The sequence below is a fragment of the Hyaena hyaena genome, unplaced genomic scaffold, assembly GCF_003009895.1.
Source record: "Hyaena hyaena isolate Hyena2069 unplaced genomic scaffold, ASM300989v1 scaffold_4, whole genome shotgun sequence".
Classification (NCBI taxonomy): Eukaryota; Metazoa; Chordata; class Mammalia; order Carnivora; family Hyaenidae; genus Hyaena; species Hyaena hyaena.
Window position 1 is genome coordinate 3,634,146 of NW_024080636.1, and position 14,457 is coordinate 3,648,602.

At 61.6% G+C, this 14,457-nt stretch overlaps 1 protein-coding gene across 1 annotated transcript in view; it reads right to left on the reverse strand.

Moving 5' to 3' along the window:
• SCUBE1 (signal peptide, CUB domain and EGF like domain containing 1) overlaps positions 1-14,457 on the reverse strand; it is a 130,075-nt gene that overhangs the window by 37,760 nt on the left and 77,858 nt on the right. Inside the window, exon 7 of the mRNA XM_039234658.1 lies at positions 11,785-11,874. Coding sequence (XP_039090589.1) covers positions 11,785-11,874 — 90 coding nt within the window. The remainder of the gene's footprint in view (positions 1-11,784; positions 11,875-14,457) is intronic.

A 14,457-nucleotide genomic window follows, 5' to 3' on the forward strand; every position in this document is an offset into this window, starting at 1 on the left:
ACCAGCCGAGGGAGGCCGGAGTCTAGGTGCCAGGCTTTCAGGGCTGTGAGGGGTGGGGTGGGGGGCACCCAAACCTGAGTGCTGAACCCAGGATCTGAACTTTCCTTTTGGACCCCGTGAGCCCTCTGGGCTACTGGGTCTTTCCAAAGGCCTCCCCTCTCCCCCTGCAGAGAGAACCCCCCAGGGCACAGCCCCCTGCAGCCAACAGATGATCTTTTCACTAAAGTCCACTGGCCTCACAGCGGCCCCAGAAACTGGCTTCTTTTGCAGGCAGAGAAACTGAGGCTCCGGGAACTTAAATAGCTTGTCCAGGCAGAGGGAACCACATATTATGAGACTCAGCACAAAATAAAAATGAAGGGCCTTGGTTAAAAAATTAAACATTTCAAGACAGACAACAGAGCACTCAACTCAACAGAGCGGGGCCTGGGGCCAGCGCCCGGGCCCCACGCCCCGGAAGCCTGCCCCGCGTCTCAGCTTGCTCAGCTCTTTAGAGGAGCCAGTATTTGAACCCAGGACCGTGGGACTCCAGGCTGAAGACTGGGCCAGACCAGGCCAGAGAGCCAGGCTTCAAGGGGGATCCACGGGGCAGCCGGCACGGTGCCCGGGAGAGGGGGGCTAAAGTGGGAAGGGGCCTGAGAGCACACCCCTTTTTAGTAGGAGGGGGAAAGCCCTAGGTGTGTTACCGGCTCGTTTTTGGTCTTTTCCCTGGGGTACTCCTGCTCTGGGCCAGGCTCCGCCAGGGGGCACTGGGCGCACGCAGGCAGAGCAGCTGTGAGCCTGGGAGGCCAGCCCTGGGCTCGGACGGCGGCCCGCTCTTCAGGCTGGAGCTGCCTGCTTGCCTGGCCCTAGGTCTGGGGGGAGGCCCGGCGAGGCCTGTGAGGGACAGCCCCAGTCCCAGTGCAGAGGCTAAAACGTGAGCTGTGGAGTCAGAAAACGGGGATCCCTGTGACCTGGGGCAGGCCCCTTCCCTCTTGGAGCCAGCGCTTCCTGACACGCTACGTGGAGGTGATGGTATTTACCACGGTGCTTGGGCTGGGCCCGGACAAATGTGGATGTCACGGTGCCTTGCGAACTGTCACAGCTGGGACCACACACTCACTCTCGGTGCCGTTTCTTCTGCCCTGTCCCTGAGGAGTCTGAGCGCCCAGTCTGAGCTGCTGGGTCACCCGACAATTATCTTCTGAGCTCCGCATGGGGCAGGTGTGCCTCGGACAGTCCCTGCTCCTGGGGAGACCTCGGCCTCATGGGGAGACCTCGGACCCCGGTGGGTCCACTGCTCTAACCTTGGCACAGGGTGGCTGGGGGAGAGGGGCTGGAGAGGAGTCTGACGGTAACGCAGGCCTCAGGGGTTAGCAGTTTATCAGGGGAGACAGACCCCTGTCCTTCTCACAGGTGCCCGGGCCCACCTCCGCCCCCCACCCCATCCTGCCTGAGCCCGGGCTCCACGGATGACGTGTCCCCTGGCCCAGGCTCATGGGCCCCTCGTGACTCGGGAGGCCCCTCCAAGCTCTCCTGAGCCCTGCTGGCTCTCCCAGGCCCCGGGCTTCTGTTTGGGGGGTGATTCCCCCCAGAAACCACTCCCTCCCCAGGCAGAGCTGTGTCAGGGTGACCCCGACCCCTGCACGGGACCGATTTTGGCTGAATGACCAGATGCAAGTCTCCAGAGGAATGAGACGGAGCAAAGCGACCCAGCCCCCGCCCCACGCTGGGCCTGGCAGGGGGAGGGTGCCTGCGATGGCCCCCACAGCACAGAGGACCCGCACCTACCAGTAGCGGCCAGAGCCACAGGCGCTGGGCCAGGTGGATGCTCCCGTGGGCTGAGCACAGGGTGAGTGGGCTCAAGCCACGGAGGGCATCATCAAACAGCACCGGGTGCTGCACAGGGTGGGGCCGAGGTGGTGTGCCCTGATGAGAACCAGACGTGAGTCCAGAGGCCCGAATGCCGCACGCAGTTCCCCAGGCGCTGTGGGACTTTAGGCCAAGGATGACCCCCCTCTCTGGGCCCTGGTCTCTCCCCTGTGGTGGGCCTGGCATCAAGGGCTTGTCCACAGTGCAGGCATCAGGCCCCGCCCCAGATGCTCTGACCTGGAGGCTGAGGTGTGAGCCCAGTGACCCACAGAGACCCTGTCCGCCCAGACATCTGTCTCTTCCAGGCCCTTACCCTGAGACATCTGTCCCTTCCACGCTCTTACCCTGGTGGCGGGAGCACCTGTCTAGGCCTCAGCCAGGGCTGGTCCATCTGCCCTTCTGCCACAAAGGTCAACTGAAGCCAGCTGGGGAGAGGGGCGCTATAGCCCCTGGCTCTCCCAGACCAGCTATGGACTGTCTGACCTTTGATCATTCTTCCCTCAGCTGGTTCCTGAGCCTTCCATGGCTCCACTCACTCAGGGACAGGAGAACTCTTAAATGCTGGCCCGGCTCTCCTTCACTGCCTGTCTCTCGCGCGGGCCCCACTGACCTCCAGGCGGCCCCGTGGTCCGTCACGGGCACTGTCAACAGGCCGATGTCCCTTACTATGCTGGCACAGTGAGCTTGGCCTCCTTCACGAAGTCCCTTGGGCAGGCGAGAAGAGTCAGGCCTCAGGCCGACGGCAGAGGCGGCTTCCCCGGCCTGGGCCCCGTCCCTGCTCAGGGCGTTTGCTGTGAGTGTCCGTGGGACGGTTCTCCGGAGACACGGCAGGTTCATGATCTCAGGGCCACACCCTCGCACGGGCCTGCCTGGTGGGTGGGGGTGGGGTTTCCACACTGGTGCTCGGGGGACAGGACCCTTCCGGACCTGAGGGGTGGTGCCTGGCCCCCTGTGGCAACGGGGGCGGGGAAGAGGCCGGCCAAGAGTGAGATGAGCAGACCTTGGGGAAGCTTCCCCAACTGACCTTGTACATTAATGCCAGTGGCACGAGCAGAGCCTGCGTCCTGGCCTGACTCCCGCCTTTACCCAGCTCCTGAGGGGAGGGGTGCTAAGGGCAGACCAAGGGGGGCTCACATGCACCCTCTTGTTGGAGACAATCTGCAGGGGGAAGGGGGTGGGATCATCGTGCCCATTCTAGAGAGGGCTCACGAAGGCCCGGCTGGTGACCCTTCCTCGGCGCTGTGCCTCCCTTCTAGCTACATGCGGCTGTGGATGTTTGGGTGTCAGACCCTTCTTCAGGAACACCTGCCACCAACCGCTAAGGCTCTGCAAGCGCCATGTGTCACCTACCCGCCTGTCCCCGGAGGGAGTGTGACAGTAGGATGCTGCTCAGCTGCTTGCTCCTGAGCCTCCACCGCACTGTAACACGAGGGGCACCCTGGCAACTTGCTGGGAACGTTTTCGTGTCTAGGTACGCAAAGTCTCAGCCCAGAGGCTGCTCAACAGAGCGAAGCCTCGTTCCAGATTCCCCACTGCTGCCGGGACCCGGGGACGGACCGGTCAGGGGCCAGCCCCGGGCTGAGGGAGGCGGCGCCCCAGCCCTTGGGCACCAACGTCTGTGCTCCCAGGTGGGGTTTTCAACCCCAGCGCACCCCCGACTCCCCCTCCGACCCGTGACTTCCTGGGGCCGGTGCAGCCGGCACACGGAGCCCGCCCTCCCTCTCCGCAGCTCGGGCCTGTGAGCCGGGCAGGCCTCCCGGAGGGGTCCGGACCGCAGGTGCCTGGCTGGCCCCCAAAAGGCGCCTGTTCACGCCGCTGGTTCTCCAGGTCCCCTTTCTTATGGCATCACCGCCTCTGACCTCACCAAGCTCAGGCAGGATGGAGCCTTCTCGCCTCATGGCCTGGGGCCTGCGCTCCGAGGGCCCTAGTAAAAGTGCCAATGGCCTGGGGCGGAGAAAGTGGGAAACAATGGGACACAGCACCATGTGCCACCCGCAGGCCAGGGCCTCTGCATAAAGCATCTCGTCCAAGCTGCTTCAGAGAAGAGACGACACGCCCTCTTTGCAAGAGAGAAAAAACTAAGGCTCAGAGATGTGAGGTGACCCCAGCCTGGAGAAGACGCTAGTCACCGGGAAGGCCGGGAGGGAGCCCAGGTCTGGCCCCGGGGCCTGGGCCAGGACGACAGGGGAAAGAATCGCTGTCAGCAAAACTGCTCAAGAACGCCTAGTTCCTCAGGCAAAGGCACAGCCCGGCTGAGCACCGTGAAGCTCCGTCCTCCCCCAGGCTCCTGGGGACAGACCTGGAGATACGTAGGAAGCCCTGGGCTCTGGCTGCCCCTCAGTCAGCGGCCACCACGGGGCCTGCCCTTGGTTGGTGCCAGCCAGGGAAGTCCCGAGGGCGGCAAGGGTGGGTGAGGAGTGGCGCAAGCAGCAAGGAAGGGTGGACCATCGTCTGCCCCGGTGGCTGGGGTGGGAGGGCAGTGGTGGGGGGTGGGTGACTGGGGCCCCTGGGCAGGTTCACGCCTTCCTCCCCACCGGGGCTCCTCTGGAGAGCGCAGCTGGACCAGATTGTACGGGTGACATAAAGAAGCCCCGCGTTCTCCGGGTTGCCTTCCATTTGCGGCTACCGCTGGCAGTGGTGCCCTGCAGGGCCCTCCTGAGTGTGCCAGGGCAGAGAGCCACGTCCACAGGCCGGAACATGGGGAAGTGGGCCAGTAGGTGGTGGGGGCATTGAGCTCACATCCCACAGGCCTTTGGGACCCTCCTGGACCAAATCCTGGGGGGCCAAGAAAACTAGTGAAGGGTTAAGGCAGGACCGTGAGGGGCTGTGGGCAGGGGGCGGTGAGGCCCAGGAGTGTGTGGGGGTCAAGCGCGCCCAGCTGCCAGTGGGATGGAGCGGAGCGTGGAGTGGGGAGTAGGAGCTCCCCTCCACTCACCGATGCCCGAGTGGGAAAGCTGTCTAGGTGGGAACTTTCTGTGCCAGTGCAGGGCAGGGGCGAGGGCCTGCCACTGACCAGGAAGCTTGGGGGGTGGGCGAGCCACTCGGAATGGCCCCTGATGCAGGCCAGTCTGACAGAGGAGGCCCTTCTCAGGCATCACTGTTCCAGGCGGCCCCAGCCCCAGCCCCAGCCCCAGAGGCTGGAGAGCCGGGACTCTGGAGAGGGGAAGGGGTTACTGAGGCCACCCGGGGGGAGCAGCGGGCCAGGCTGGGCGCTCTGGTGCCCACTTCGCTGCCTCTCACCCCACACCCAGCCCTTTGGTCCAAGCGTGGATTCCCCCGGGGAAGCCACAAGCAGCTGTCTCTGAGAAGCCATGGGACCCTGGCTTAAACCCTCAGCTCCCTGAGCCGGGCCACCTCTGCCAGCGGGGGACGACGGTCTCCCTCAGTCCTCAGGGGTCACCCTGCCCAGCCGCCTCACCAGGTCACTCTCTTTGTAACACCATCCTGAGCTCCCCACCCGGCAGACCCCGCCCTCTGACCTCCAGCCGAGCCAACTCGCTCTGGCCCGGGGCCATGTCCACACCCGAGGGCCGGCTTCATGCTTCAGGATTCTCTACGGCACGCTGTGCCTGCAAACCCCCGTCTGCTGCAGGTTCTGGAAGCCAACGACTGGGCCTCAGCCCACGTTTCCTGCCAGGTTCTCTCTGACCCACCACTCATACGGCAGTGCCTCCCCCCCACCCCCAATCTTCAGTCTTCCCTCATAGAACTTGTCCCGAGATCCTGGGCCAGGGCCTGTCCGCACCGACCCGACCTGCACCCATACCTGTAGCTGGGAGGGAGCAAGTACCTGGTTCCCCGTACACCGCCTTCACCCCTACCCTCATCCTGGGGGCTGAGAAAGTGGCGTTTGTGTTAGCCGTGCCCACAGAAGGGTTGTCTCGCACGGTTCTTATGCTTTAGGAGATGGGCACACAGATGGGCTAGCACCAGATCCAGATCCAGATCCAGATTCACATGGGCCCCGTGAGGGGGAAGGCAGCCCAGGGACTTAAGGGCGAGTGCCCTGGGCCTCTGCAGGGTGGGGGCCGGCCTGCTCCCTCCAGCAGGCTCGGTCCTTGGAAGTACAGGGCCCGGGCGCGAGGGGCCCTGGTTCTGCCTGACTCACTGGGAGGCTGGAGGGTGAGTCACACCCCTCTAAGCCTTAGCCTCCCTTCTGGATCAGCCCATTCCCCGCCCCCTCTGGCGTAACAAGCCCTGCCCGGCACCCTGCTCCATCCCACACTCCTTCTCTTGACTACTTAGCCAAGGCACCATGACCCACCTCCCTCCAGCAGCCCTTAGGGTGCGTACGCGCGTGTGTGGCTAAATTGAGGGCAGGAGCTCAGGACCAAAGCCAGGGCCCCCAGTTGACTAGAGACCAGTATACCTGGCACTAGCTCATGGACAGGGGTGAAATCCGACCACCCCGGTTTTTCCTGCACCGGAGCCCAGCCCAGAGCTTGGCCCCGGGGACAGGGAGGCTGCAGCTTGGTGGGGAAGGTGCCGGCCCTGGCCCCACGGTTTGCCCAGCCTTTCCCTCTGGTGGGTCTTCTGCCGAGCACCTGGCCCAGGAAACTGCCCTGTGTCATCACCTCCCTTGCCTCACATCTGGAAGGTCCTCTTCCCACTGCCAAGTGTGCCCAGGATTCAGGATCCCTGTCTGCCCTTTCTCTCCCGACTGGACGCCTGCCTGTGTGAACAGCCAGCAGTGAGGCCCCACTCAACCCCAGGCACCTCCTCCAGGAAGCCTTTGTTCATGCTCTCGGCCAACCAGCCTTCCCGGTGCTCCTGCTCTGGGCAAGGCCCTGGGCGGTGCCCCCCGGGGGCCATTGGAGCTGGCATAGTCTTGGCCTCTGCCACAAGCCAGGGAGTCCCAGGCTTATTGCACAATAGGGTGCAGGTGGAGGAGGGGCAAAGAGTGGAGATGGGGGTGGCAAGGAAGGTCCAGGTAGGTCTAGACAAGCCTCTGTCAGGTAGAACTAAGATGGCACCTGGGTACAGCATGGTGGGTGGCTGGGCCCACCGAGGCAGGAAGCTGCAGGCGCGGGCCTGAGGGACAGGCGCACAGTGGCTTCCAGGAGGTGACTGATGTCAGGTGGGCCTGGAACCGGGGGTGGGGGAGGTGGCCTCGGAGCTGGAGGTGGGGGCTGTGGGAAAGAGGTGGCAGGTGGGTGGTCCCTGGGTGGGCGGAGGGGCCGGGGAGGAGGAGTGTGAGTGTGTGTGCAGAGAAGTGACATCAGCCAGACCTCCCAGGGGGGCCAGACAATTAGATGAGGCTGCGGAAGCACGGGGCTCTGTCTGCACCTGCCAACTGTCAGCCACGGCTCCCCCCCACCCCGATTTCCCTGCTCCTCCCCCACCTTCTGGGTCTCCAGCTCCTAGCCCCCTTCCAGGCACTCTCGGCTGCTGCCGTGTGCGCGCCAGGCATGTGCGCCTCGGCACCCCCCCGCCCCTCCTCACCTCACCCTGCACCGAGCCAGATGAAAGTGTTCTGGTATCACCTATTCAACAGAAGGGAGGCCTGGCTCACAGGTGGAGAGGTGCAGGGAGATGGGAGGGTGCCGGCTGCGCGAACACAGGGTTGGTGCCATTTTGGACCTCAGTTTCCTCTTTTGTAAAATGGCAATTGCTTTAGCAATCCCAGGGTGGCTGAGAGGTGAGTGAAGGCTGGGACAGTGCCAGGCCCAGAGAAGCTCAGGCTCGAGGCTAAATGGGGCCCGGGGCACCTCGCTGTCCTGGGCTCAGGGGGACCCCCGAGTGGGCTGGCTGTGAGGGCAGTGGCTGCTCATGAGGAGGGCCTCTTCGCCTCAGCTTCTGACGTAGGGCCCTGGGCTTGGCAGTCCACAGGCCTCCGACCTTGGCACAGACTAGTTCTTGCTGATTGTGTGGCCTGGGGCGTACTCCCTTTCTGGGGTCTTGCCTTCATCTGTAAAGTGGGGTCATCTGCCTCAGGGCTGCGGGAAAACTCAACCGGAGAGGGCTGGCTGGGAGGCGGCAATAGCAGCTCCCTAAAATGTTCTTAATTCCCTACGACCCTTCATGGCAAAAGAGACTCTGCAGATGTGATTAAATTAAGCCCTTGAGATGGGAGCTTGTCCTGGATTAGCTGTGTGGGCCCAATGTGGTCATAAGTTTCCTTAAAAGTGGAGGAGAGAGATCAGCGAAAGAGATGGAAGCAAGGTCACAGAGATGTAATGTTGCTGGCTTGGAAGATGGAGGGAGTGGCCCCAAATCAAGACACGTGGGTGGTTCTAGAAGCATCTAGAGCTTCCAGAAAAAAAATGCAGCCCTTGCTGACACCTTGGTTTTAGCCCAGTGAGTCCCGAGTCCAATCTCTGACCTATGGGAGAGGATGTGCTGTTTTAAGGCACTAAGATTGTGGTACCTTGTTCGCAGCAAGAGGAAGCTAACACAGCATCCCTCCCACGTCCCCGGTGGGGAAGGGACTGACAGAAGACAGAAGACCTGGGTTGATAAGAACACAAAGCAGCGTCTCGTCAGTCTTGCTGTGCGGGGGGGCCCAGGGGCCCCTGGCAAACAGCTGGGCGTTCAGGGGTTTTGTACCACTTGGCCAGATATTTGAAACTGATCACTCCAACCCTCGAATCCAAATATTTTAACTGATTTTAATGTAAATAGAAAATCTCTTAGGTATTTTGAGCCTCTTTAGAGTAAACATAACTGCCCCTACTCTTAGCCTGGGCTCGGTGACTGGGGGTAATTACGGACAGCTACTGCTGGGTGCAGCTGGGACCCCACGGGTGGGGCAGGGGCTATGTAGCCCTGAATGGCCCAAGGCTGCTCTGCTACGGACCACCACCCTCTCTGTGACAGGGAAAAGGGGGTGTCAGCTTGAGCCTGCGGGACCAGTCTTGGCAGCGTGGTCCACCACAGAGAGGGCCAGGATGGCATGTGCTCACGGGGCCTCAGGCGGCCAGCGAGCACCGCCCTGCGCTCAGTCTTATCCTAACCCCCTAAAAACGAGCCCTGTTGACACAGGAGGGTGACTGGCATCTCAGGAAGACCATCTCAGCCACCTGGGGACTGCAGCACGCGTGTCCTGCTCTGGTGGAACCCTGTACCGTGACTACAATGGGTGCTGCTCGTGGTAGAAGGTTCCGGGGCATTCCAGCCCCATTCCTCCTCACTAGTCTCTGTCTTCTCGTGAGGATCTGGGTCAAGGGGGGGTTGTGGGCACAGACTCTGGAGCTGGGTGGCCCAGGATCTGACCTTGCCCTCAAACTCCTCAGTTTCTTGCCTTCCTCATCTGCTCCTGGGCCACAGAACAAGGTCCTCCCCCTTCCCTGTCCTCCCCCACCCCCTCCAAGGGCCCAAAAGAGGGCTCACGTGGCCTACCAGCCACAGGCGTCTGTGGGATAAACTGCCTGTGCTCCCTCCCACCGGCCAGTGGTGCTTATCTCACTCAGGTTCCCCTCACGGTCTAGGCTGCTGTCTCCACACAGGGCGGGGCTCTGAACGGGCTTCCCCAGGCATCCTCTGACCAGCACAGGGCACAACGGGGCTGGCGACTTCCCTCATTCTCCATTATCCTGCCTCTGTTAATACAGCCTGGAGCAGCCGTCCTCACCAAGGGCTACTAGTTAGAGCCTGAAGTCCAGTAGGATCCCAAGTCTGTCCCCCATGGGCTGCTCTCAGTGGAGACAGGTGCTAAGAACTATGGGCTCTCGAGGGAGGGGCTCACCAGTGCTCTTGGAGGTGCCTTTCACGGAACCCTCGAGGATGGTTACTTAGCTCGGGCGGGGGGCTTTGTCCCAGGCTTCAGGTGTGTAGGGAGACCAGAGGAGGGAGAGGTCTCTTCTGCCTGGGGAGCACGGTGGGCTCTAAGGGGATGGGTGAGGGGACTTCTGTAATCAGGTGGGAGTTGAGGGGACACCCATCATCATCCTTTTCCTTGGCCCCTTCCAATGTCTGATGTGGCGTCCCCCAAGCTGCTGCCCCAGCTCTGCCTCCCAAACCTGAGGTGAGGGTACCCACATTCTCAGTTCCACCCCTCTTACCTCCCCAGCCCAGCCCCAGGCCATTATCCATGGACTCTAAGTAGACAAATCAAGTACACACAGCCCCTCCCTCTTCCTCGCCACCCCCCGACTTGATGCCAGTTCAGTTCTGCCCTTCCCTGCCGTCACCCTCCTGGTGGGAGGTGCACAGGCCACCTGGGGGCCCAGTGCCTGCTCCCACCCTGCTCTGGGGCTCAGGTCGTGGGCAGCAGGACCCACCTCGCAGTAAATGAGGCTGCGGGGCCCCGGCAACTCTGATTCCCACCACCCGGCTCCGGCCACCTTCCTGGCTCTACTTTCCTGGAGAGTCGTGGGCACGCCTGCTCGCGGGGACCTTCAAGCCCATCCGGTGGCCATTTCCAGCCCTTCCCAGGCCAACCCAGACAGTTCTGTCCAGAAAGCTTGAGGAGAGGGGACTTCTAGACAGAAGTCCTGCCTGCCCATGTGACCAGAGTGGCTCCTCCAGACCCCTGGACCCTAGTGTTCTTGTTGGAGACACGGGGCTGCACCTGTCCTGCCCGACACGGACTTCAGGCTTCACAGAGCCTTGACAGCCCAGGTCTCCTCTGCCCCTCAAAGCCCCACCAGGGAGGGTGGGACTCCAGCCTGGTTCGCAGTGTGAAAGGCCCCCTCCCTTCCGTCGCCCCATTTAGGTGTCCCTTCTCCCTCGATGCCTGGACTCTTTGGAGATCCACATGAGGACCATGAAACTAGGTGACCTCTCTGGGACCCTGAGGCTCTCACTTTCATGGTCCTGTGACCCTGACACGTAGGACAGCCCACACAGCCGTGACCTTCGGGTGAAGCTCAGCTGTGCACTGCAGTACGTGACTGTGGGCATGCCAGAGCGCCCCATGAGCCTCAGTTTCCTCCTCTGGGACCTGGAAAATGTACCACCTGGCCCCAGGGCTCCTAAGGCTGGTGAGACACAAAGAGGGTTGTGACAGTCCCCAAGCGACCCCGCAGTTGTGCTCCCAAGGCCCGGGCGCCACCCAGGGGCCAGCAAGCACAGCACAGTAGAGCTGAGGGCGGGGGGGTGAGTGAAAGAGGGGCACACTGGCTCTGCGGTTCTGCAGACTGAGCTCCGAGGAAGAGCAGCCTGGTCAACCTTCTCCTCCTCTCCCCTCCCCCTGCCCAGGGCCAGCCACTCCGGCAGGCCGCCCAAGCCGCCCTGAGCAGCACCAGGGGTGTCTGGGTGAGCCTCCCCAGCGTCTGGGCCCGGCCTGGAGCCAACCTGCCCCCTAAGTGGGGGCCTGAGGCGGGACCAGTCCAAAATGGGCCCACTTATGCCCACCTAAGGCTGGGTCGTTCACGGAGTCAGGAGCCTTGGCGCCAGAAGGGGCTGAGTGAATCTCCCTTTGACCTGAACGGTCCTCTCCTCTCTGGGTAGCAGATTCCCCAGCTATAAAGTGAGTCCCAGAGATCCCCGAGCCCCGAATCTAGATGGGTCTTTTTCTGCCCTGAATGTGGGTTCTCTCCTTGGCAAGGAGGCCGAGGGGGACTGTGCTGCCTGAATCCTTCCTCTACGCTAACGCCCTCCTTTGCTTCTGGGTCTCAGTATTGCTTTGCTGATCTCGGGGTTCCTGGCGGGAAATGGGGGCATTTCCTGTCAGCAGAGGGGCTTATAGCAAATGTCTCCTTACCCGCAGAGGCCACTAGACACTGGCTCTGGGTTCTTTGCTACAAACACACAGAGAAATACACGTGTTTGATGAAGGGTAAAAACTTTAACAAGGAAAAAGCGAGTTCACATCTAAAGTGGAGCCCCCCCACTCAGACACGGCATGCGTGCCTACACGCAGGTGGGCCCCCACACGCACGCCCACCCCGCACGCCAGCACGCACTCCCAGCCCCTCCCAGCAGCACGCACGCACGCGCACGCACACGGACAAAGGTGCAAGTACAACAAAGGAAGTGGAAGAAAAGTGTTACCCATGAGTAGCCGCCGTTTCACCCGCTTGTCCACATCAGCTACTGACGTGGCATTGAACTGAGGGCTCTCAATTGCAGCCTCATCCTTCTCTAAAACACAAGTAAGGGACAAACACGGAGCCGGTGGTTAATGAGAGCCCACTTCCCGCGGCCCAAGACAGCCAGCCTCTCGGCGTGGCGCACACACAGCCAACACAGCGTGCCGGGCCGGCGCGGCGTCCGCGCCCAGGGGCGAATCCCAGGGACCTCCAAGGTGGCGTGTTCGGGGCAGGGCGAGGAGGCAGCAGGGTGTGGGGTGCAGGATGGGGGACGGCCACACGAGGGGCACAGACGGGACACAGGGCCCATCTGCGAACAGGCAGAGGAGGTGGCTGAGGTCCGAGGGAACAGACCCAGCTGCGGAGGGCCGCGGAGGCAGACGGTGGCGCCCCAGCGCTCAGGGGGACGCACGTGATGGCAGACACCCCCGGCTCAGGGGGCGGAGGCAGGCACAGGACAAGGCACAGGACAAAGGGACAGGGCCACAAGGTCCGGTGATGGCTGTGCCTGGACAGCAGACGCCCCATCTCGAGGGCACGGAAGTGTGTCAAACACTCATGCAGAGTTAAGAACGAGACACACAGAGGAACACACACACACACACACACACACACACAGCGGACCCTCTCCAACAGACAGGAAGAAACAGGGGCTTGATTTGGGCAGCGCTGGTTGCCTGCTTGTCTATAGAGGACTGGAGCGAGACACTCAAGTGCTTGGCGTGGGGTTGCGACATGGGTCATCATCCTAGGAGCGTGCGGGGGTGGGGGGCGGGCGGGCGGGCAGCATTTTGGCTGCTGGGCAGGACAACGTGCTCAGATGTCGCCTGTGCAGGGGCGTGTGAGGTTAGCTGTTGGGAGGTCCTCTGCTGGGGGGGAGGTGTGCGGGGACATTCGCTCCCGAGTGGGGGCGCCCGAGCAGCGGTGAGCAGAGGCAGATGGGAGGTGCTCCTGGCCAGCAGGAGGCAGTGGCCCAGGAGCTGGGTCTGGGGGTGGGGGTATGGATTTCTAAGGAGAGGGGAGGGAAAGAGGGGGTGAGGGAGGTTACATCAGAAAGTAGAGCGAGGCAGGGACCTTCACATGCAGCAGACGTAAAAGATAAAAAACTGAGAAAGGATGAGTCAGGTGGACAAAGACAAGGTGTGTCAGACGAGGCTGGGCGTGTGTCTGGCCGGCAGCTGTCTGCGCTGGTCCCGTGGCGGGCAGGGGCGGCTGCGCTGCAGACACAGACAGTGAGGGGGACCCAGCAGACAGACAGGAAGGGGCTGGTGGGCCTGGGGCCCCCCTGCAGGACAGTGGAGACAGGAAGAGAGGTGGGAGAGGAGGTTCTAGATGGGATCAGGCTGCAATAGAGACACCGGTCTGAGACCAGGTTTTGCTTTGAAAAAAAAATATTTTTTTCTTTTCTTTTTTTTCCTTTCTTTCTTTCTTTTCTTTTCTTTTCTTTTCTTTTCTTTTTTTTTTTTTTTTTGGTTGTTTGGTTTGGTTTGGCTTTTGGCTCTGAAAATAACTCATGAACGTCAGTTATCAGACAAGACAGGCAATCAGGGACCATCACCAGAAAAGCAGGAGGAATGAGATAAAATGGAACCAGAACGGCCTTCTGAGAGGTGACCACACAGAGGGAGAGAGAACCACGCAGGTAGCAGCTCCTGGGAGGCAGCCAGGAGGATGGTGAGGCGCTGGCAGCCCGCCCCGGCCCTGGCGCCCCTGCTCGGGCCCCTCAGAGGGCGGGGGTACAGTCCCGGGGACAGAAGGCGACAGCAAACTCTGGCTTCACGGCTTTGCCTGCTTGCCACTCCGTTTGTTACTTGAGAGTCCCTCCGGGAATATCTTCTGAGTCAGTAACCAGAGGTGCCCCCACCCCCACCCTTAAAGAGAACAGACTTAATAACTGACCGTGGCTTCTAAAGGTGGCTGACACTGAAGAGAAAGAAAGCAGAGGATGAACAAAGTTGGATGGGTGCCAACTTTGAAATTCTTCGTTTTCTCAGCTAGAAGATGTGCTGTTGTTATTTTGGAGTTGGAAAGAAGCGACTACCGATTATGGCATGGGGTGACCCCGGATATCCTAGCTTGCCCTGGGAAATAAGGACCGGGGGGAGGAGGTGACCAGGACTCACACTGAGACTCCATGTGACAGGTGAGGTGACAGAAGGGGCGATGCTCAGAAGGAGGGACTCTAGTTGGGACAAGTCCAGTGAGAGCCCGTTAGCTCAGGAGTAGAAAGCAGTTAAAAACACCCAGAGCCCCGCCCCCACCCCGGGATTCTTCCATCTGTCTCCCCTGGTGTAGACAATGAAAACTTCAAGCCGCTTTCTGAGAAAACCTCTTGGTTCTCTAGCCTGTGGAGGGCAGCTCACGTGGCTAATGGGGCTGAGATGCAGGTTAAGCAGATGTGCCGTGTGTCCCTGTGTCAGGGGCGGAAACCCCTGCGCTTTCAAGGCAGAGGCTCCCCTCCTTGGCCACGCACCCCTTCCTCCTCCCCGTAGACCACCCCCCTGCCAAGGAGGAGGACCTGCAGAGAGCCCACAGTGACACGAAGCAGAGGCGCTTGGTCCTGGGTGGCTGGATGGCCCCGGGTAAGTCTCTACAGAAGGCTTCCCTGGGGGACAGCCGCCGGCCCCACCCGTGG